Source organism: Acomys minous (genome assembly GCF_964271855.1).
Source record: "Acomys minous genome assembly, chromosome: 2".
NCBI lineage: Eukaryota > Metazoa > Chordata > Mammalia > Rodentia > Muridae > Acomys > Acomys minous.
In genome coordinates, this window is record NC_140484.1 from 119,850,301 (window position 1) to 119,873,359 (window position 23,059).

Below are 23,059 nucleotides of genomic sequence, written 5' to 3' on the forward strand. Positions count from 1 at the left end.
GGAGACTTCTTGCTGTGTTTGCTGTTGATGAAGATTGGTACTGCCCCACAAGAACCCATCGACTCTAAACAGCTGGGAGAAGTAAAGGGGCCTGTGGCCTCTTTCCTCACTAGCCTTCTTATTCTTACCCAGGGTTAAGGGGTTGGTGGAAGGGGGTAGAGACTTCAATACCCCAAATAAAACAGAGTTCAAACACAAGCAAAAGGCAGATGTCCTCAGCTACATATTAAATCCCAGGCTAGGCTACATGAGACGCTTCAATTCCCCCAACCTTTTTTTTGTTTTTGATTGTTTGATATGGGGTTTCTCAACGTAGCACTGGTTGTACTGGAATTCACTCTGTAGACCAAACTGGCCTCAGATCAGATCTGCCTGTCTTTGCCTCCCATGTACTGGGATTGAAGGCATGTGCCACCACCTGACTAGTCAATCCCTTTCTAATGCTGTTATTTTGTTAATTATGAAAAGCATTTTTTTCATGATAAATGTTCACTATATAGTTCTAGTCTGGAGCTTATTACATAGACCCTGCAGTGATCCTCCTGGTAAGTGCTAGAATTACAGGTGCACACCACCATGCCCTTCGGTTACTTTATCTGCATCTACCAAGACAGGCAAATGGTTAATCCTCACTTAAATCTATTCATGTGATCAGCTAAATATATACTTTTAATATTAAACTGTATTAAGTACATTAGTGGTTAGAGTTAAGGAAGTTTACATCAAGAAATATGTATTGTACAGCACAGCCATGGTCTGTTTTTTTAAACAGGCTAACTTGCAGAAAAGTTTGGAAACCAGAGGACAAATATGTCTTTGCAGGATTTTTCGAGTCTGTAATTCTACCGATGCACAGTTTGAATGTCTCTAATCATACGGAGTAAAGAAGCCCCATTAGATGTTAATTTGGTGTGACACAATGTAGGATAGACAGATGATATGTAATGATATAAAACATCTTGGTAATTTGGTTTTCAAAAAATGCTAGGTATTCAACTCATAGGAATACACTTTGTCATAATAGATTAGCCACGAATAGAGGTGAGACAAATTATAGTGGTGCTTTTACAAAATTAGGTAAGCAAAACCCTAAAAGTTAACAAGACAAAGTTAACTACCAGAAAGAAGAAGAAAAAGTAGCACTTTTCTCTGTTTTTCCTCTTTATTTAATCAAAAACTGGTGGATAAACATAAATACAGCACTATGACCAGATCATTCTTCCTATTGTGCGCACACAGACCAATGAACAGCAATCTGAAAGAAACTTGCAGTCAGCAGTGAAATGCACTTAGCTTTTCTTCCCTTGCTTAAAAAAAAAAGAAAAAGAAAAAAACAAAACAAAGCAAAAACAAAAAACCACAAATTTAGAATGTTGTCAGCACATATTCTCCTGTGACAATGATTCAGACATAAATAGTGGGTGCAAAGAAACTATATGCTAACATATGTATAACCTTTGTTAATGAAAACAGAACAAACAGAAGCAGCCGTAATGATTAAGATACATTCAGTTACCGATAACTAGTTGTACCCAGCAGGGCATTATCAAAAGGGAATCGTGCTGCAGAGAAAAGCTATATATACATACACAATGAGAAATAAAACTGCAAGAGCAACGCATGCATGTTTAATACTGGAAAAATCACAGCCCTCCAGAATTTCTCCACATTGGTTATAAAAGCCCTCTGCACTCAACTAAAATTAAAATGATCTTAAAAGGATAATACTTTTTTTCAGCCACAGAAACTGCAATGGAAATAAATGTTCAGAGTCATTTTCAAAACAAAAACAAAAATCTATTCTTCTGATGACATGCATGATTCAAAGGTCTATGCAAGATACGGTGCTCTACATTCCCAAGGACTAGGAAAAAAAACCTCAAGTCAATTTTTAGTTTGCAGATGATCAAAGGATTTTGTATTCCAGCAGCAGTTCAAATCTTCTGGATCTTTTCACCAACAACTACTGGATTTTCTTTTCTGATTTTCTCAGCAGCATCAGCTTTGTAATTGTAAGAGCAATTGTGAACATCTGAGTAACGGTGCACACCACAGTAAACATTTCCACACCGGCATTCAAACCCTGGAAATAGACGAATGTGTGCACAACATGGGTTAGACAGGAGGGTGAGATATTAAGTTCTTCTCAGAGCTAATGCTAAGTAATACTGTTGCTAAGTCTGAACAATCACTGTCAAGTTCCAAGAGGTTAATCTTTAGCTCAGCACTGGATGGCTTCCTTTCTTGCTCCGATCTACAAATACTTGTTTGTACTAGGGCAGCTCTGACTGTATGCTTTTCTGAGCTGGTTTCTCACCTGTGATATGGTCACAATTTCTTCCTAATTTGAAAATGGATCATTTTTAAACTGAAAAACCATAATGTAAAAGCAAGCCTACTGTGAGAAGACAATTGTAATATTTAATTAAGACCAGACCAGTGAGTTCTGAAGACCCGCTGCTGAGTGACAATGTAATACCTTTAATTTCCCCTTCTGATGTGAACTATTCTGTTGGGGGGAGACCAAGAAGGTGGACGCAGGTTCCTGTGTGTCAATCTCCTCACTATCATAGGCAAATCACTAAGCTTCCCTGAACCTCACACGTGCACTTTTCAGGTGAGTGCCCAATACATAATAAACGTGCAGTAAAAGCTACTAACTTTAGAGATACGCCCTATGAGTTGTAACTGAAATAGAACTGGAGTGAAAGTAACAGTGTCGCTCATCCAAGTCAGGCTCTTATGTCGTTATGGATTTGGGGAAATGGAACATACGAATAATCAATATTTTAATCAACAATTGACATTTACCTTTTTTTTTTTTACTGCATTTTAACTTTATAAACATTCTGAAACTTTATGTAATAGAATATTGAAGCAAGCAATAGCCAAATTAGGTGAAAACTAAGTCTTAGCCTTATAGTCAGGAAATCTGAAACTTTATCCTTTTAAAGAACATGTTTGATATTAAATATATACATTTTAAATTAAATACATATTGGAGGAGTGAGGCAGTTTAGGTTTTCTTTGACATCATAATTTAATCTCCTTCCTTAGTGTCAGCCTATTCTTTAGCAGGACATGATCCTATAGTATCATTTTTGTTTCTGTTTTTTGGAGAACGGATCTTAGTAGCACATGGCAGCCCGGAACTCCTGCTCCTTCTCTCCTCGCTTTGCAAGTGCTGGAATTACTGGCACATGTTACCATGCCCCTTCTGAAGCATAATTTTCACTCAAAATCTTATTGTTCTTTGTTCATACTCCTAATTTTTTAAAGTATTTGGCACAATGCCTATGCAAACAAACAGCAAAATTATTTGTAGCTGTACCACTTTTCAGTGAAGCCCGGCACACGGCTTGCCCTGGTCTTAGCCCACAGTTCCCTTGTCAGAAGGGAAGATGCATTTTCCTTGTCAGGCCTCTACTGAACCTTGGTTTATATAAGCTGATCACAGAACAATATTGTCCCTGAATGGGGCAATCTGACGGCACGTAATGTACATTCTTTGTTAAATACTTTTGTGTGTGCATGTTTTCGAGACAGGGTTTCTCTGTGTAGCCTTGGCTGTCCTGGATAGTTCCCCTTTAACAATGTTGACAGCTGAGTTATAGCTTCAGGAATACACCAGTGACATCTTCTACAGAGCATCAGGCTGCTTTGCTTTTAGCTTACTGACCATGTGTTGTCCACGATCCGTGTTTTACATAAAGCACTTCACAGCTCACCAAAATTCCCCCAAAATATTATCTCCTTGAAGGCAAGAGACATATGCTTGCTCTTTGCCACCATTCACATCACCGACCTTACTTGTCCAACACTCTCAAACCCAGCTGGCATGAAATTTTAAAAGCTTAAAAAGGGGCTGGAGAGATGGCCTATTAGGATTCTAGATGAGAGAAGCATGGGAGAATGGTAAAGCAGAAGGATCCAGAGGGTCCTAGAAACCTACAAGAAGAACTTTATGATAGGCAGATTTGGGCCCATGGGTCCCGCTCAAACTATGGCACCAGCCAAGGACAATATATGCAGTAAACTTCAAACCCCCACCCAGATCTAGGCAATGGACAGGACATTCTCCACAGCTGAGTAGAGAGTGGGGACTGACTTTTACACGAACTCTGGTGCCCCGTTTTTGACCACGTCCCCTGGATGGGGAGACCTGGTGGCACTCAGTGGAAGGATAGCAGGTTACCAAGACAAGACTTGATACCCTATGAGCATATACAGGGGGAGGAAATCCCCCTCAGTCACAGTCATAGGGGAGGGGAGTAAGGGGAAAATGGGAGGGAGGGAGGGAGGAATGGGAGGATACAAGGGATGGGATAACAATTGAGATGTAATATGAATAAATTAATAAAATATTTTTTTAAAGTTAAAAAAAAAGACAAATCAGAAGCTGACATGTACCCAACACCAATGCACACAGAGGCAGAAGCAGTCTTAACTGGTCAACAACAGTGAGCATAAATTATTCCAAAACATGATCTCAACTTTAAAGCATCGAAGGAGGCCCTTACCAGTAAGTCCCACTTTCTTCCTGCACATGAAACAGCGATTCTTTTTTTGTTTTGGTTTTTCAAGAGACTTGCTTTGCTCTTCAGATGGTTGTTGTGTTGTATCTGATACTGAAGCTGACAAAAAACAGGAGAGTGACAAATTCAGTAATTCAGTAAGATTTGGTGTTTGAGTGGTTAGGTGAGCCTCACCCCACACTATCCCACGGATTTGTAACTTAAAAGATTAACCGAGGAACTGATTTGTATCAGGAAAGATATTCATAAATTTGCAGTATTTATAAAAACCTAACTCTTTTTATTAAATGCGTCTGTACACTCAGGTAGAAGATCACTAATACATAATCATGATTCTAAACAATGGTTTACAGATTTTCTTCTTTAGGTATGTGAAGTGGGGAGGGAGATAGAGACAGACACTGAGTACCCAGGACATCTAAGGGAGTGTACAAGAAGAAAACAATCGTATGAAAACTTAACACTGCTCAGAGTCTAATCTCCACAGACTCCTCAGAAAACAGAAATACCAGTGTTCTCAGAATGTTTCACATAAAAGCACTTAAGCCAAGTATTAAGGCACATGGCTATAATCCAGTAACCAAAGGATTGATGTTTGTGAACCTAGTTTACAGAATAAGTCAAAGTCCAGCCAAAGCAACAAAATGAAACTTTTTCAACCCTATGCCCACTTCTCAAAAGCACTTAACATGCTAGGAAAGGGAATCAGATACAAGGAAACTTTAAAATGATGTAATTAACATAAAAACTAACAAGCAATGCCTTTTCATACTAAAATCAAGAGCAAGAGTCTCAGCAACTGAGACTCAGGTTGAAATCACTGCTCCTAAACCCTGTTACGTATCCTTTCTTGTTGCTTGTCACTCTGGCTCTCTTGAGTGCCCTAGAGACAGTCCGCAACCTTGCTCTGCACACATGACATTTCGCTTGGAAATAGCAAGTTGACCTATCATGGTTCAAGTTCCAACTCAACCATTTTGTCACAACTAGAACCTTTCCCAGGAGTCACCACGCCTTCCAACTATTCTGGTAACATACTTATGGCTCACTTATAACAAGTCACCCCCCCCCCCCCCAAAGCCTTCCCATTTCAACCATGTGTGTTCTTTAAAGTCAACACTCTGCAGCTTTCCACTCCAACCCAACCCTCCCTCTACTCATCTGTTATAGGTGAAAAGCAAACAGTTTAAAACATTCTGATGGTTCCCCTCCATTCCCCAGGGGAAGGCCCAGGACTTTCACCATTCCTGTTACCCTCTCTCTGGCCTTATTACATCCTTCCTTAAGCTGTCACATGGTTGAGGCACACTGCAGTGCCTGACTTCCTTTGACACACTTCTCTCTCACCTATGGGCTCTTGTAAGGTCCCTGCTGTGTGTGGTCTTTAGCCACTAACTCCACCTTGTCTTTTCCTGTTTACAGTGATGTAACTCACAGTCTCGGAATAGGAAACCCTATCCTGTGATGCTATGGTATTTTCTAAGTTCCTATAACTATTTTACTTAACCTAGCTTAACTGATTTTTTTGAGGGCAGGAACCTAACTGTCTCATCATCCCTTTACCAGAGCCTATCCTGCTGCCGCTGCCACTCAAGTAAATGTCTGTGGATTGGTAGGAAGTCTTTTACCCACTGTATCTATGGAGGACATTCCTAACGCCACAGTACAGCACCTCTTACAGCCAGCTACTTACAGCAGATACTCAGATACTTGAGTGGACCATAATCAGGCATTAAAAAATATTACACCAAACAAAACACCATACATTATAAATGAATAAATGGTAATAAAGAATTCTGCATACAATGTCTCCACTAGACAAGCTAAAGCCAAGCCAGAGAAACTTCTACTAATATATGCCCTTATTTCTTACTGATGGCTTTTGAGACAGGGTCTCATACAGCCCAGGCTGGCCTCAAACTCAAGGTAATCTTTTTTCTTAACTAAGTGCTGGGGCTACAGGTGTGAGAGCCACCACATCTGGCTACACTGTATTTTCTATCAACAAGTACGCCTAGAATGTGAGCTAACTGCGGACAAAGGGTGAATGCCTTGTTTTAGTCATTACCTCTAGAAAAGTATTAGGCAAGGCTTGACTCTGTAAATATAACTCGAAGATAGGCAAAGATGGGCACTTAAAATGGAATTCGAAATAAGCCTGTATCTCTATTGTCTTTAAAATTTGAAAGCCATAGCATCTAACATGTTCTCTAAAAAAATATAGTAGTCAAACAAGCTAATGCCTAAATGTCAGTAATACCTACACAGATTTCTAAGCAAAGCTGGTTTAAGTACTGAGACTAATTTGAGAAGTATCTGGAAATGGAGAAGAGTAAAAATTCATGCTCTTACTCTGAACACAAGTGGTGTCACACACTTCAACACTGAAATTTGCTGATTAGCCCTGAAGACCTAAGTAAGACACATCACTGGTGACAGGTGCAACCCTGAAGTTAAAGACTGGACTGCTGTCTGGAAAAGCTCCTAAGCCAGAGCTCGCACCTGGACTGCTGAGTACCACATACAGCCCCAAGAGATGATGAGAACATCTGTTCAACCCAAACATCAGCACAACCTTAATTGAAGCAATGACTATTGGAGTTTAAATGAATTCAGAAGCAAGACGTGAGGACTCTGCCAAAGATTAGTTCCAAGAAATTACTGTGTCCTTGGGCTATCTGTGAGATTTAAGACCACAGAATGCCTTATCCAATTCTGTTCATATTAAAGGAATCTATTCAATCCCGAATAGAGCCATCTAGTAGCAAAGAAACCAAAGAGCCATTGTCTGAGTTTAAAGCCAAAGTAAGGACAGTTTCTTTAGAAGGAGATAGGTTGCCAGATAGGAAAATGAGAATTAGAAATACACCAGCAGTTGTTAGTAACTAAGAACAGGTGACTGTCTAGTCATCCCCACTGGCCATATAGGTCTGTGGGAGGCCAATGTAATGACACAAGGCAGCAAAACCAACAGTACTACACTCTCTAGTTGAACTGTGGACTGGAATCCTGACTAGACATGGTCTACTAGACATTATTAAGATACTCAGAAAACACTAGACAGGTAAGAGTGGTTTAACTACCCACATGGAGGATCACATTCAAGAGGAACAAGGCCCTCTGCTCTGGGTCCTGTAAACAAAAAAAGAATAGACATGTAACTGTAAGTACACAGCAGATTTTAAACACTAACTCTGGGGCACAGTCATGAACAGTGAAAAACCAAAATAAACTTAGAATGACATTGGTAGGTAACCACAAACACAAGCTTAATCTGTTTACTTTCTCTTGGTGGTAGATACATTGTCTACATTAATATGATATATATGGTCTTTCTTCAAGAATTAGACAAAGCTTTTTTTTTGTATACAGCATTTTCAGGGCCTAAGCATGTAAAAGAAACTCTACCACAAAATTCCAACCCAGTGAAGGATCAAAATAGGGTTTTGAGGAGCGGAAATCATTCTTTCTTCTGCTCTGTACTCAGTTTTGACACAGACCAAATGTTTCCTAGACACTCGCTGACTCAATGCAGACAGAGTTACAATCACCCACGAGGATAATTTTAATTTTTCTTTCTGAACCTCGTTTTCTTATATGTGGGTTTTAAGTGAAGTAAAATATAAGCGTTTCCCATGTAAACATTCTATGTAAAATGAGAAAATTTAAATTCCAAGGGAAAATCAGACTAGCACTGATATGAGGATCCAAAAGAATCAAGTCCTGTGTTCATTATTTTTCCAGGAATCACATTAAGTAGAAAATGGCCTGGCAAGATGGCTCAGCAGGTAAGGATGCTTGCTGGCACACCTGCCGCCCTGAGTCTAATCCCCAGAAGCCACACGGTGAAAGACAAGAACACTTCCAGCAAGCTCCAGCACCACGTGAGGACATTTCATTCTCTTCATAAGTAAGAGTGAAGATGCTAGCTCACCTGATAATGGTTCTTAACTTTTGGAGAAACTCTAGGTTGCTTTCCAGATCATCTACACTATTCCTAATTCCCATAATGTGCAAGTGTCCCAATTTCCACACACCAAAACAACACTTGTTAGTGCTACTGCTTGCAGCACTCTGCTGGGGGCCACGTGCTGACTCATTATGGGTTTGCTTTTGCAGTTCCCTGGTGACTACTGATGCACAACATCCGTTCGTTTGCTGACTGTCAAGTTTGTATGACTTCTCTGGAAGAATATCTATTTTTCTTTCCTTTAAAAACAATTTTATTAATTCTTTAAGAATTTCCCAAACAGTATTTAAAAATTTTTATTAGATTTTTATATTTTATGCGAGAGTGTTTTGCCTGTGTGTATTATGTGCACCTCATGTGTGTTTGTTCCTTTGGAGCAAAAACTGGAGTTATGGATAGCTGCCAAGCATCATGCGGATGCTGAGCACTGAACTGTTTTTCTCAATGGCTTGTCACATTTTGCTTTCTTTCACTCTTCCTTTCCTTATGTTACATCTTCATAGTTAGAAGGTATTCTTATAGCTACCACGGATTTTAAACTAGGATCCCATACATGCTGCCCAAGTACTTCACAACCAGCAGGAAATGTTACTTCTTTATGCATACTTATTATACAGATGATATAAAACATCGTTGCTGCTTTTCTATTCTATTTTTGAGAACAAAAAAGTCACCCACCCACCCTTTCTGGCTGCTACTGCTTTAGGTGTCTTACTTCAGGGACTTATAAGCTAAGGCTACAAAATTTACACCAGCTTTAAGAGTTTTTACAGTTCTTAGCTCTTGTTTTTAATGTAGGTTTTGGATATACTGTGGGTGAATTTTTAGATCTTTTATAAATCCAACTTATTCTTTTGACCAGATTTTCATTTTCTTATTGGATGACCTTAGACTCTGTTTAATATCAACTACCTTTAAACTTTTGAGTGTAGTTCTAGACTATCAACACTTCTGTCTGGATTACTGTATCCTTTTGTTGTTCTTTGGTTTTCAAGTCAGGTTTTCTTTGAATAGTTTTGGCTGCCCTGGACCTCACTCTGTAGCCTAGGCTGGATTCAAACTCACAGAGATCCACTTGCTTCTGCCTCCCAAGTGCTGGGGATTCAGGCATGTGCCACCATTGCCTGGCTGATTACTTCATCTTTTAATAAAGTTTGAAATTGGGAACTGTTAAGTCTTGTAACATTTTCAAGACTGTTTTGGCTGTTTTCACCCATTCTTCAAAATCAGATGAAATCTCTGATTTCTATCCCATGTAAGCTTTCCTAAGAAACAGTCCCAGATTAGTCAACAGTTCCTCTCACTGGTATAAACTTAAGAGCACTCCCTAAGAATCCTGGCTCCCTGCTTTGTCCCTGACAGCCAAGCTCTAAAATGCTGATTCCTTCTACACTTAAAAGCTTTGCAGTTCTCTTTTATCCTAAGCCTCTCACTCTCAAACCATGCGGGTGATAGGCAAAACAAGAATATCTTTCACTGCTTGTACAACTGCCTCTACAGTCTGAATAATTTCAAAGTTCCTCTAAGGTGGACATGGCTCAAAAATAGTGAAAAGACAGTGCAGAAATGTCAGGAGAACATGTAGATATAAAACCAGAAGCTCTACATCTACATCCCATCTTCTTTTCAGTCTTCATCATCCAAGAACTAGAGGGCTGTGAGGTGAACCAAAATTTAGTACGGTATTGTAGAATACACCAAAATGCAAATGTACTTTGCTTTAAGCTACTTTTTGTGAAATGGAAGTCTCGACTTAGATTTTTAAGAGTTATCTTTTTTAGTTAAAAAGGATGATTAGATAACAAACATCCAGGAATAGGCTAAACTTTCATTTATGTATGAGCCATGATGCCAAAATCAAAGCAGTACCACCTACCTACCTGGTACAGCATCATACTCTAATTATAAACAGGATACCTACAGAGGAAATGCTATTCTGAAAGCCCCAGTAACACTGGAATACACACACATGGATACCGGGCAGCTTGCCTAGCTAGTCAATCCTACCTACTTGGGGAGCAAAGAGAGCTGGACATGCCAGCAAGATGCACCCAGTGAGTCCCAAGGCCACAGTTCCCATATCATGTGTCTATGCTGCAGGGGCCTTTCTGATTTTCCCCCTTCGTTTAATAGATGAAAACACCATTCTCTGATTAGTTCAGCAGGCAAATTATGTATGTGTGTGTGTATATAGGAAGTGTGTATACTTTTAAGGATCTATATACAAAGAAGCAGTTATATTTGTGCTGACAAAAAAATAAAATACTTTAAATTTAAAAATAAGTTAAATGTTTTTTAAAGAGTCTGTTCATGGTAAGGATATAGCTGTCTGTAAAGTGCCTGTTCTGCAGACATGAGGACCTGCACTTAGTCCCCTAGAACCTACACTTAAAACAAAACAAAACAAACAAACAACAAAAACAATACAGAACAGCTGGTCCAGTGGCATGTGCGTACAATTGTTCCAGTCACTTTACATAACCTGGCAAATTCTGGTTAGAAAGTGACTGTGAGAAAACAAAACAAGGGGATGCAACTGAGAACAGACACCTTATGCTTAGCTTCTACATGCACATAAACTCACACACACATCAAAGGATGATCTTAAGAAATTTTACAAGTTGAAAATTAAATTAATCCCTTCTAAATGCAGGTGAAAGTGAAGCTTACATCCAATTTGTCAAAGATTCTGTTACGCTGAAGTTATGAATTTTAAGTCTTTAAGGAACTAAAGGAAATTAATACTGATCAAAATGTCATTCAAAGCATATTTGTAAAAAGAGTCTAACTTTTAAAACCATTACACAGTCTCCCTAATATCTCACAACTACATCCTCAGTTGTATTCAAAATGAGCTGGATCTCCATATACAAAATCTATGGTGTTCTCCATACATCAGAATAGGTTAAAGTGCCTACATAATTGCCTCACTAACTCACCTATCTATACCTTTTCCTTTTGTTTTTTGTTTTTGTTTGTTTGTTTGTTTTCAAGACAGGGTTTCTCTGTGTAGCACTGGCTGCTCTAGACTTTGTAAACGAGGCTGGCCTTGAACTCACAGCAATCCACCTGCCTTTGCTGGGATTAAAGGCTTGAGCCACCACCACCCGGCTATATCTTTATCCATTGTCAAACTGTTCAACGTTTACTACACCTTTAACCATTTTTGTTTCTTTGGTTTTTTGTTTTGTTTTGTTTTGTTTTGTTTTGTTTTGAGAGAGTCTCACTATGTAGCTTTCAATGTCCTAGAACTTGCCATGCAAAACAGACTGTCCTTAAACTCACAGAAATCTGCCTGCCTCTGATGAGATTAAAGGCATGTGCCATCACACCCAGTAGCACTTTTGATCTTTATGGATTGCTTTCACAGACAGCAGTCCAGGCCTTGCTCTCTTTAAGACACACATAACTCCTGAGTGAGTGGCAGCTTTGTTCTCTTCCTTCTCTGCTAACCTCCCTCTCAAAACCATTTCCTTCCTTTGCTCATGTCTACGTCCTGAAACTAATCAGGATCCAGACGCCTCTGTTTTCTGCTCCTCATCTTGCTGCTTTGCTTCCGAGCTCTCACTTTAGCAGCCTATTTCAGACCCTCTACATTTCAGGCACAACCATCACCACTTTTCTTTTGCTTACCTACATCACATGTCCCAAATACCTCCTCTCATTTGTTAAACTTACCGCTTCTGCCTCACTCATCAACATTTTCTGTAACAGGCTGCAGAGACGGCTCAACATTCAGGAGCACATACTGCTAGGCAGAGGACTCAAGGCAATTCCCAGCACCCACAACTGTCTGTAAATTCAGCTCCAGGAGGAGCAGCTCCTCTGGCACCTGCACTCACATGCCACATTCATACTCAGACATATACACATAAATAAAAATAAGTATTTAAAACACTTTTCCTATAACCAATGCCTTTTTAGCCTCTCTGTCAAAGTTATAACTTCACCACCACTGCGATAAAGCTAAGCTTTGACAGCACCTTAGGTTTTTTTTTAAACTAGTGAATAACTTAATAGTTCCCATATTCTGCATTTAAAATCACCCACATCCCTACTTTCCTTAAATTTATCTATTTACAAAAATATTTTTACTAATTCTACTTTATAAATTTATATTAATATGTGGTATAGATTAAAATATTTATGTTGTCCACATATTTACTTCCTGTAACAAAATCTGCCTGATTTGGTCAAGTATTGACAGGGCAAGAAATAAACAAAGGATAATTATTTAATATAAAATTCATCAAACTGAAATTGAATATGCCAATCATGTGTTACCAACATGCCTATACCATACATGATGCAGAAGTCGTTGTGTTTTCTCCTTAAATGCTGCCATAGTGTCTCACATCCCTGAACTAATCTTTGCACAGTACACTTCCTTGGCTGACAGGATAATAAAGCCTAGAAGAGATTAAGAGGCTCCTAAATGTCTCCCTACTGTGAATGCCTTCAGATAAATTTCTCAGAGTTCTTGGGTCACTTGAATTCATGGCACCAGAGTGAGAGCACAGGGTGCCACACTATGAATGCAAGCAGCTGGATGTGACTACTGCACTGTGGGTCAAATGGGGAGAGGAGTGCCTGGCAACCAAGAAGAAAAGACTCTCAGATAATCAGTAAAAACCAAGTCAGCCAGATTCCTGCAAGCTAGTAATCCCAGTACTTGGAGAGGAACGTTTTTACATTTAACTGTTCAAAACAACAGACATAATAGTGTAATGCTTCTACTGGTCACTCTAATTAGAATTTCAAGCAGATTTGAACCTTGTCTTTACGCTGACCTAATTATTTAAGTAAAAAATGGATCCCAACATTCTAGCCAGCTAAATATTTGAGAATATAAAATACTCTTCTCATAATAAAACTACCAATGCATGTACTGTAAGAAGTGACCTTCCTAATACTCAAGTCTATGCCAGCACATAGCCTATAGAACTCAGGTGTTAATAAACAACAGACACATGCTATCACTGCAAACCTTGCAGGTCTTCTGTCTCGGATACTGCTTTGTCCACAGTTGTACTGTCCACTTGGGAAGGTGCTACAGATTCTGATAAAAGTGACTGACTTGATACAGGGCTGTAAAAGCAAAAGATATTATTATTTTTTAATGTAAATTTTTAAAAAATTAATTTTCTTCTTTGGTCATGAGATAAGGGCTTATTCTGTTTCCCAGGATGGTGTTAAACCCTTCGGCTCAAAAGAATCTCCTGCCTCCTTCAGGTGAGTACCACTGCACTCAACAATGTTTCAGTTTGCAAAGATCATTTTCTAAATAGCCACATAAACTGAAGGGACATAGTCAGTAGCACTTACTATATAACACTAGTGTGCACGTGCGCACGCACGCACACATACACACACACACACACGCACAGTTTATATATACGTTAGATTTAACATAATCATGGGGCTTAAAAACACAGGCTATTTTGGGCCAGAAGTTTGTGCTTTGGAAACCAAAGTTAACAGTGTGTATTTTTTTTTTAAAATACGCAAGTGCCAAATGAATGCTCTAAATAAGAACTAGTAAGATGCAGCCTTGCTTCAGAAATTCTAAAACTAAGTTGTAAATAAGCATCTATGATGAATTTTTCAAAAGGAAGAACAGTGTAAAAATTCGATAGCCAGCTTTATAACAAAATAGAATAGAAATAATGATCTCTTTCTTTCATGCCTAGAAGGGCCTCAAAATGGCAAGTTCAAGCTTGGCACTGAACTCCTGATCTTCTTGTGTCCATTTCTCAAGTCTGAGATTTTAGGCACGCACCACAACTTTCAGAGGTTAAAACATGTATTTCTGTATGCATTCCTCTATCTCTGACTTCAGAGCTAAAAACAAAAATTATAAAACAGAAAAATCAGTATTATTTCATGATAAAAACAAAAGAATCTAAGCCAAGGCTCTTTCCATTCAAGGCCCTAATATGTGTAGACCAAGGACTACAACGTGAAAAACTAACCCGAAGTCCTTTAAAGGGACTTCAACAGCCAGTCAGGATGCAGTGTGAAGAATAAAGAAAAGGATGTCTGACAAGGGGACTGAAGACTTGAAAGAGCTCGCCTTCAACATAAGAACAGTAAAAAGCACCTTCTACCTAGTGAGTAGCAAGCAGTCATATATAACTCTAGGAATGCTAAGTGGTCCTTAGTAAAGGGGTTAAAAATTATCAAAAGATCAATATTCTCTAGTTTTCAGTTACCTTTCAGAAAATAACCTTACCCTGGCTGCATAGATGAAGACGTAGAATCTAGCGCTGACTGAGCATCTGGGACACTTCCATCTGCGCACTGTACTGGTAAGGATTCAGACAGACTGCTGACAGAAGCTGCTGCAACACAACCACATTGCTTGTAAATATTCTAGCAGCTTAAGACCCGATTTTAAAAACACAGCAAGATCAATTTCCCACAATACAAGAGTATACAGGTTTCTATTCTTTCATTTCAAACTCTGTAATAATTTGCTGATGGGGAAAAGCTTTTTGGTACTAGTAGGAATTAAACTCAGGGCCTTGTGCAGGCTAAGCATGTGCTCTACCACTGAGCAGTAACTGTATCCACTATCTGTTTTTTGTTTTGTTTTGGTCTGTTTTCGTGATATGAACGGAGCACTGTAAATATGACCGAAGCAGGCACTGCATACCCCACATGCTGCTCATGAACGCTGCTGTACTTTAACTGGATTACTTACCAGGTGGGCTTATTCTACCACTGCTACTGTTCTGTCTTTGAAGATGTTCTTTATAGCATACTGAACACATGCCATTTGTACGAGGGTTTCCATAAAATCCGCAGCCAGTGGAGCAAAGCATAGGTGCTTGGCTGTGATTAGTTTCTTGAGCCATGTTCTTCTGTTGCACACCTGAAATTTGCAAAAAAACAAAAAATTAGTAAGGAACTCTAGCACAAGATTTCAGTCTTACAGTCTCCAAATCTGTTTTCTGCAACGAAAGAAACACCATCTATGTGCTCTTTCCCTAACCATGCTATGCTGTCCCCAGACAAAGGGCAGAAGTAGGGGGCAAAGGACACTTGGTGAACTCCTACTTCAAGCTACTCTATGTAAGCAGGTCTACGTTGCCTCAGAAAGCACAAAACTTCTCCAGAGCAAGAGATCACTCTCTGAAGACTCTTCAGTTTGGACCCTTCCAATAATGAACAATCACTGTAAAATTTGCTGTAAGTTTTACTATTTCATTTCTAGCTAGTTAAAGTTTTGTTCCAAGTCCACATTAACTTGTGATTTATTCTGTACCATTTAATGGAATATTCATGCTGGTAACAATAAGGAGAACTAGGCAAAATGCTGGTGAGATGAGAAGTGGGATTCAATAATTCTAAAGGCAATTTAGCAATTCACCTCAAGAGCCCTGTAGAAGACAAATACTGCTCTGTGAACCAGCCGTTTTTTCCTTAGGGGTCACCTGTAGAATATCTACATTATAATCAGAAAGAGAACAAAGAATACACAAAGATATGCTTCACAGCATTAAAGGAGATAAATTGAAAACACCCTGAATGTCCAACATTAGAATAAAGTTCTACTGACAAATAATATTAATGACAAAAATCTCCAGACTCATTAACATTTTAAATGACTTTCTCAGGGAGAAAATGTTGATAGTGAAAATGAACACAGTGAACCGTATATGTAATATGTTGCTAACTGGTACTGAAGGAGCAGCTAGTAATTATAAAAGAGCAGTAGAAAACATATCCAAGAATGGTAATGCTAATAGGTTTTCTCTGATATGTACCTGACTTTAATTTTTTTCCTAAAATGAAGATACTACTTGCCTAATTAGAAAAAACATTTACTTTTGTTTTTTTAGCATTTATAATTTTAAAGAGTGAAATTAAAATCTAATGGAATAGAGACATTAGTCACAGAATGCTGGGACTTAGGAAGTGTTTAGGAACCACATGAAGGTGATGATCAATCAAAGCAGATGGAAGAACTTCACATGCTATTTTCTCCCAGAAAGCAATTGGTGATTTGGCACAAACAACCCATTACAGTAAACAGTAATAGCAGGCTTATTAAAAAGAACCCCTTCTAAAGGAAGGTTATTTCAAGTATATCCATGTGTATTACAGATCCAAAAGAATATGATACTCAAAATAGAAAACGTTTTGTCACTGAAATTGCCTTGACTTGGAAAGTATTCACTGCTCACACAGATTTCTCTACCTGAATGGTTTAAAGATTGTTGAAGGTGAGGATATACCAAATTTAATAACCAAAAACCATAAGGCCCTTTGTCTGGACTATAAAAGAAGGCTGTATGCTTAGTATCTACTATTAAAAGCAATGTACCAGCTCGGAATGGTAGAGCATCCCTTTAGTCAAAGTGCTCAGAGGCAGAAGCAGGCAGGTTTTTGTGAGATACAGTCCAGCCTGGTCAATATACCAAGTTCTAGGCCAGCCAGTGTTACACAATGAGACCTTGTCTTAAAAGAAACAAATGCAGGAAAAGAAAGAAAGAAAGAAGGAAAGAAAGAAAGAAAGAAAGAAAGAAAGAAAGTCAGTCAGTCAGTCCTAGCTGTAATCACAGCACCTGGAAGGCTGATCAAGAGGATCCCTAGTCACCAACCTCAATTATACAGAGTTCCAGGCCAGCCTGGGCTACCTTGGGCAACTCTGCCTAAAAACAGAAAAACAAAAGCAAAAACCTCAGACAACACAAAGTGTCAAACTGTTAGGGATGGTATTTAGACCTTTAGCTGGGAATACAATCTGAGATTCTGACAAACTTCTTTCTCACTCCATGACAAATTCTTTCAGAATCGCATACGAGTGTGCTCGTGTGTGTGTGTGTGTGTGTGTGTGTGTGTGTGTTTGTGTGTGTGTGTAGCGTATCTTTCCTGCAGTTTATCATATGTAGATTCGTATGTCAAAGTAAAAGGCAATTAAAACGTAAAGAAGTTAACATAAGTTTGATGGCAAGATGTTCCCAAGGTACATTAGGCTACTGCATTCTTTTGTGTGTGTGTGTGTGTGTGTGTGCTAATGTATCTGTAGGTGCATGTTCATTTTGAGTGCATTGAGGTTAAAACTAAAAATGGGTGTTTTCCTCACCTCAGTCACTTTTAATCTTACATTGGACCTGAAGTTCACCAATATAGCTAGACTGACTGGGATGCCAGTGCTAGGGATTCTTCTGTCTCTAGCTTCCCAGCGCTGGGACTACAGATGCATGTTGCAGTGTTTTGCCTTTTATGTGACTGTGGTGGATTTGAACTCAGATCCTGATGCTCATGTATCAAACACTTTATCCACTGAACGATCTCCCCAGCCCTGTGTTCTTTCTTTGTTTGTGTAGTTTGTTATCAGGATGACTGTTCACTATGATAAAGATAATTAAGTAATGGAGGTGGGATTTATCCAGGTAGCCTGGCTATACATATGATCCATTAGTCCCTGTAGAAATCTATACCATCCTCAGAATGAATAACAACAAATTATCTGCCTTAAAACAAAGCAAAACGAAACCCCTAAGTGGTGTGCTTCAGACCAAGCCTTCCAATGAGCCAAAGGCAGTAGAACAAATTGTACTAGCAGACTTCATCATGCTGCACCAGAGCAAACAACTTCCTTGTTAAATCTTACCCAAGCACATGATCTTTTTTTTTTTTTTTTTTTTTAAAGAATGTATTTTCTGGGATCACTGGCATGTTTTTAACATCTTTTTAACCTATGAAGCATTTCTGCACATTGGTGAAATAAATCTAAAAAAAAAAAATGGACTGTGAGGTGACTGAACTACCCTTTTAGTGAACAATTTTATTTGAAAGAATGACAGATAAACTGGTTATTCACACTTAAGTATATGGCAGACAATTCTTACAAACAAAACAAGTGAACCTGTTACCTCAAACAGCCAACTCTTAGCCACTACTAAAGATATACTCAAGCAGTCAGACAGAAAAAAGCTTAACAAATCCCCAATATTTCAAGTGTTTTAGTGGGAGCAGCAGCAGTGGTATTAACTAAATGTGATTAAATGACACTGATCCAATATTTCAAGACCTCCTTACCTCAGTGAATCAAGTACCCAATGTACGACAGTACAAAATCATTCATGAACAAAAGAACCAGTCAAATGGAAAGACAGGCCAACAAGAAAACAAAGAGGTTTTATATGGTACCATAGTCTAAGCTGCAACAATTCCTACAGAAACTACCAGCTGTCAATGTAATATTAATAAATACCATCATTTATCATCTGGGAAGGTTATTAAAACACTCTTTTTCAGCTATAAAAGCCCAGATTTTCTTTCCAGTACTATATGTATTAAATCCAAAGCAACCATGAAAGCTACCTTGTTTTCTTAAGCCTCTCATCACTAAAAAAGGGAGGGACAGATACAACTTCCCTTAAAACATTTTAAATGAGTTCGTATTAAAATTTCCCTTCAGTTTTACTTTGTCATGTGCTAAATAGCACTAAACATAATATGCATAATGAAAGCTCTTCATGGTACTCACTAATTTTAGAAAGCATAAGATCCTGGAACATTTTGAGAATTCACTCCTGCAAAATATATATTTCTCAACACAGGTCACAGAATTTCAAGAGGGCTAACACAGACTCTTTTGTGAAAAGTGGCACAAAACTAACATATTCTTTATGTGGAAAAAGAGATACACAGCATTATCTCTGGACTTAACATTTTATGTAAGTGCACATCACTTGGGGGCGGGTGGTGAGCATACCTAACAAAATTCCTTGGGGTAGATAAGAGAGAAAGGACACTGTAGAAAACACAGGCTCAAACTGTTACTATACCATGCCACTAAGCAACAGATTAAAGCAAGATACAACAAAGGAGTCAGTCAGTAAAACTGAAAGCCACAAAAACCTCCAAAAGAGAAAGATGTATTTCAATGAATAGTCAGGTAAACAGACACAATTAAAAGTAAAATAATACCATCAAACTCTTCTACCACGTTTAACTTTTTAAAACTAGTATTAAAATTCAATACCATCTAACTTTAGCTATTTTCTAAGCCAAACTGTCCTACACAACAGCCAACTGACCAAAAGACACAAGGGATTATACAGTTAACTATAAAATTATTCAATCTTATTTATTCATTTTCAAAATATTGAAAAGTTCTTTTTGTAAAGATTCAAAATTATCAAAAACAATCACAAAAGTTGCCTATTTATCTGAAGGCAGTGGCGCAGCAAGGTTACTGTGGAAAAAACCCAACTCCACCACTTCTCACCACTGTGCTTTTTCTGGTAGGTGAACAACTTGCAGGGCATCAATCTGGCACAGAAAACGATCAGGGAGTAAAACCAGTAAGGGGAGAGAAGAAGTCACATCAATTCTTCATGCTGCACGGTGGGACTCCAAGGAGGAGGGCAGTGAAACTGCCAAGCATAAACTTGAGCACTGACTAGCACAGTATAGTAATGAAACAGCTCACAAGTTAAATCCAAAGCGTTGAACTGATTTGTCAGTCAAAATCACAACTTATTACTCCCTCTGCTCTCTAATGCTTCAGTTACTCAGAATTTACTGTAGGACTGTTGTATTATCCTTACAGGATTTATTTCTAAACTCTCCAAGATGGTGCTTTGAGACTCCCACTTTAAAATGAGGGAAATAATATTCAAAAGATTTAACTGGTCCAAAGTCATACATCTGGTAAACAGACAAATCAGTCATTCACATATATAGTCTGCCATATCTAAATCAAACCTAATTATGAGACACTCATGAATTTTATTTACACATAAAAATTAGCTTAAACTTCATTTAATTGTTCAGTCTTGAGATAATTTGCAACTAGCTGCAACCAACTGTACTAAAAATTTATTTCTCCTTTATGTTTTTTCCCTAACAAAGTCCTTATCTGTATAAAAATTCAAGCTTACATATCTGAGAATGCAAAAAAATTAATTACATATTAAAATCCCTACAAAGGACCAGCAACATTGAAGGCAAGAGACTCCATTCTAAGGATACGCCTCTGTTCAACAGTCAAGCCACTAGTTCTAGTGACTTCATGTGGGAACACCTCATGTTATTTTACTTTCCATTCCAATGGTGACTCTCTTCCCTTCACCCTGGGAGTGAGGAGTGGGGAGAGGAGTCAGGAGCCTGGAGATTGAGTTCCATATACACAAAAGCTACACTCGTTTAAATTTTTTGTTTTACTACCTTGTCTCCAGTTCCACTGACTTCAGCTCTCCTGGAACATCTAGTTAGTTTGAGTTATTGTATAGTGACTGTTCTTGAGGAGTACCCAACCACGCATTCGTGTTCTACATCATGTACCAAGTTCAGCTTACTTTCCACACAAAGGATTCTGCGTAAAATGAGGGCAGCCTTAGAGTCAGTTAGCAACAGCACAACTCCCAACAATTTTCTTGTTTGTAGGAGTTTGGAGAAGTCATTAACCCACATTAGGGTTGATGCTCTTAGAATGCACGTATTACCTACCCAACAGATTAAATGATACATATAGTGCCAGCACACTCCTAGACCTCAAACACTGCTCTAACTCTGCTGTGCCCAAAAGTAGAAGGCCCAGACCTCTGCTCCATCCAGACTGCACATTCCTAGTTCTTGCTTCTCCTTTCCTGTAGATGCTGTCTGCTGTGGCACTATGTCCTCCTTCAGGACATCGGTCCCTTGCATTCCTTAGAAAGCTGCTTGTGGCACTCTTTAGGATGCTTAAATCTTATCATAGGCAACCCAGCAACCTACTTCTCGACTTTATGAAGCTTCTTCAAATCCCTTTTATGCCCACATGAATCCTACAAGATAATTGTTGGCTAACCACATTTCATTATTGTTGAAAGTAATAAGGAAATGTTATCCAAAACAGATGACTAGCAGCTTAAAGCAGTTATAAGATGCAAACACAACCCCACTGTTTTTCTGCCTCGACCTAAAGGAAACTAGGAAGAAATAGTTTACAGTAAGGTGTTAGTCCAGAGAAGCTGTAAAACACCAAGTTAATCTTATTCAGCCCTTTCTGGTTGGCTAGCACTTCTTAAAATTCTGTAAAATTTGGGTATGTGTGTGTGTGTATAATATCTTTAAAAATTGGGGAATGTCACATAAAAAAATTCAGATTTCTAAGAAAAACAGGAAGACCTCACAGAGTGAGCTCATGCTGTAAAAACTGAAGCTTGCTGGGCAGGCCTAACTCTTTTGGTGACCTCTGTGTCAGTCCACTTGCTCAGCTCATCAAGTCTTGTTTTTCAGATTTAAAAATATTTTTTATTAGCTCTTTGAGAGTTTTGTACAGTGTTTTGATCATACTCCACCCCTGCCCCCCCACCCCCGTTTCCCCAACTCTTTTCTGAAGTCCACCCCACTCAACTTTGTGTCATTCCACCACTCCTATCATGGCCAATTTGTGCTGGCTGAATACTGTTGGATGTATAGCCTTGCACAGTGGGAGCATGGTAAACTAATCAGAGGCTATAGTTTGTTGTGCAGAGGCCAGAAAAGAGCATTGGGTCCCCTGGAACTGAAGTTACAGATAGCTCTGAGCTGCCACATGGGCGCTGGGAACCAAATCTGAGGCCTTTGAAGCACCAAGTTACCTCTCCAGCCCCTGATCAGGTTCTGATTCTGAATTTGACCTCCTGAATTTAGGAGCTTTACTAGTAATTTCAGGAGAAGTTGGGTGGGTGGGTGAGGTACGATAATATTGCAAGTTAAATAAAAGTGCGAATTACACTGTGAACTGTTGTTCCAGTATAAACTCCTAAAGTCCCTCCTGTCTGTCTTGCTGATTTTTTATTTTTATTTTTTAAATTTTGTATTTTTGAGACAGTCTTACTTTGTAGCTTTGGCTAGCCTGGAACTAACTTACTATATAGACCAGGCTGGCCTCAAACTCATGGAGATTCATTTCCTTCTGCCTCCTGAGTGCTGGAATTAAATGCCCTGCTGCCTCTCTTTAGTCAATAAAAAGCTAACCACCCAGAGACGGCTAGTTCTCTGTTATTTTATAAAAAGAGAATCTCAGAAAGCAGCAAAATAGAAATTTAGGCATGCCTTACTATAAAATTTTTAACAATAAGCGATCCAAAGATCAATGCCTATTCTGACACACAGTAATTCTCAGAGTCCTGAGCACCAGAATTTCCAAATCCATTTGGGTCGAGATTACACAAAGACACACATACACAGACACAGACCAGGGGGTAAGGAAGGCGGCGCAAAAGGGAGGATTGTCTGCAGAGATAACCAGGAAGGTCACAAAGCAAACAGAAAACACACCTTGATGGAAAGTACTTGGTAAGAAAGCTGCTCACTCTGATGAAAGAACAGGGACTCAGGTTAAAGTTCCTACTCTCTGCATAGCAGTCCCCAGATCCCTAAGTCCAGTTGCCTTTCCTGCTGTTGGTTGCACTGAAAGACAAAAAGGCATTGAGTCTACCTAACATGCGGATAAGATCTCTGGGGATATTTTCCTAGCAAATATACAGCATGGCATTCCTACATGCTAACTACAATAACATAAGAAGTGTTCTAGGATAAACCCCACTTACCCGGCTACTGCAATACG

The 23,059-nt window shown here is 38.8% G+C and overlaps 1 protein-coding gene across 7 annotated transcripts in view; it reads right to left on the reverse strand.

Annotated features, from left to right (window-relative positions):
* Positions 1 to 1,143: 1,143 nt before the first annotated feature.
* ZFAND6 (zinc finger AN1-type containing 6) overlaps positions 1,144 to 23,059 on the reverse strand; it is a 70,835-nt gene continuing 48,919 nt past the window's right edge. For 4 of the 7 annotated variants that reach the window (XM_084767632.1, XM_084767633.1, XM_084767634.1 and 1 more), the window contains 6 exons: positions 15,209 to 15,379; positions 14,738 to 14,846; positions 13,493 to 13,593; positions 7,623 to 7,667; positions 4,521 to 4,634; positions 1,144 to 2,083 (listed from right to left, as the gene is read on the reverse strand). In XM_084767632.1, coding sequence (XP_084623758.1) covers positions 1,935 to 2,083; positions 4,521 to 4,634; positions 7,623 to 7,667; positions 13,493 to 13,593; positions 14,738 to 14,846; positions 15,209 to 15,362 — 672 coding nt within the window. In that variant the 5' untranslated portion in view covers positions 15,363 to 15,379 and the 3' untranslated portion in view covers positions 1,144 to 1,934. Of the gene's footprint in view, positions 2,084 to 4,520; positions 4,635 to 7,622; positions 7,668 to 13,492; positions 13,594 to 14,737; positions 14,847 to 15,208; positions 15,380 to 22,770; positions 22,903 to 23,059 lie in introns of all 7 variants that reach the window. The other 3 variants (XM_084767635.1, XM_084767637.1, XM_084767638.1) reach the window with 3 other exon arrangements.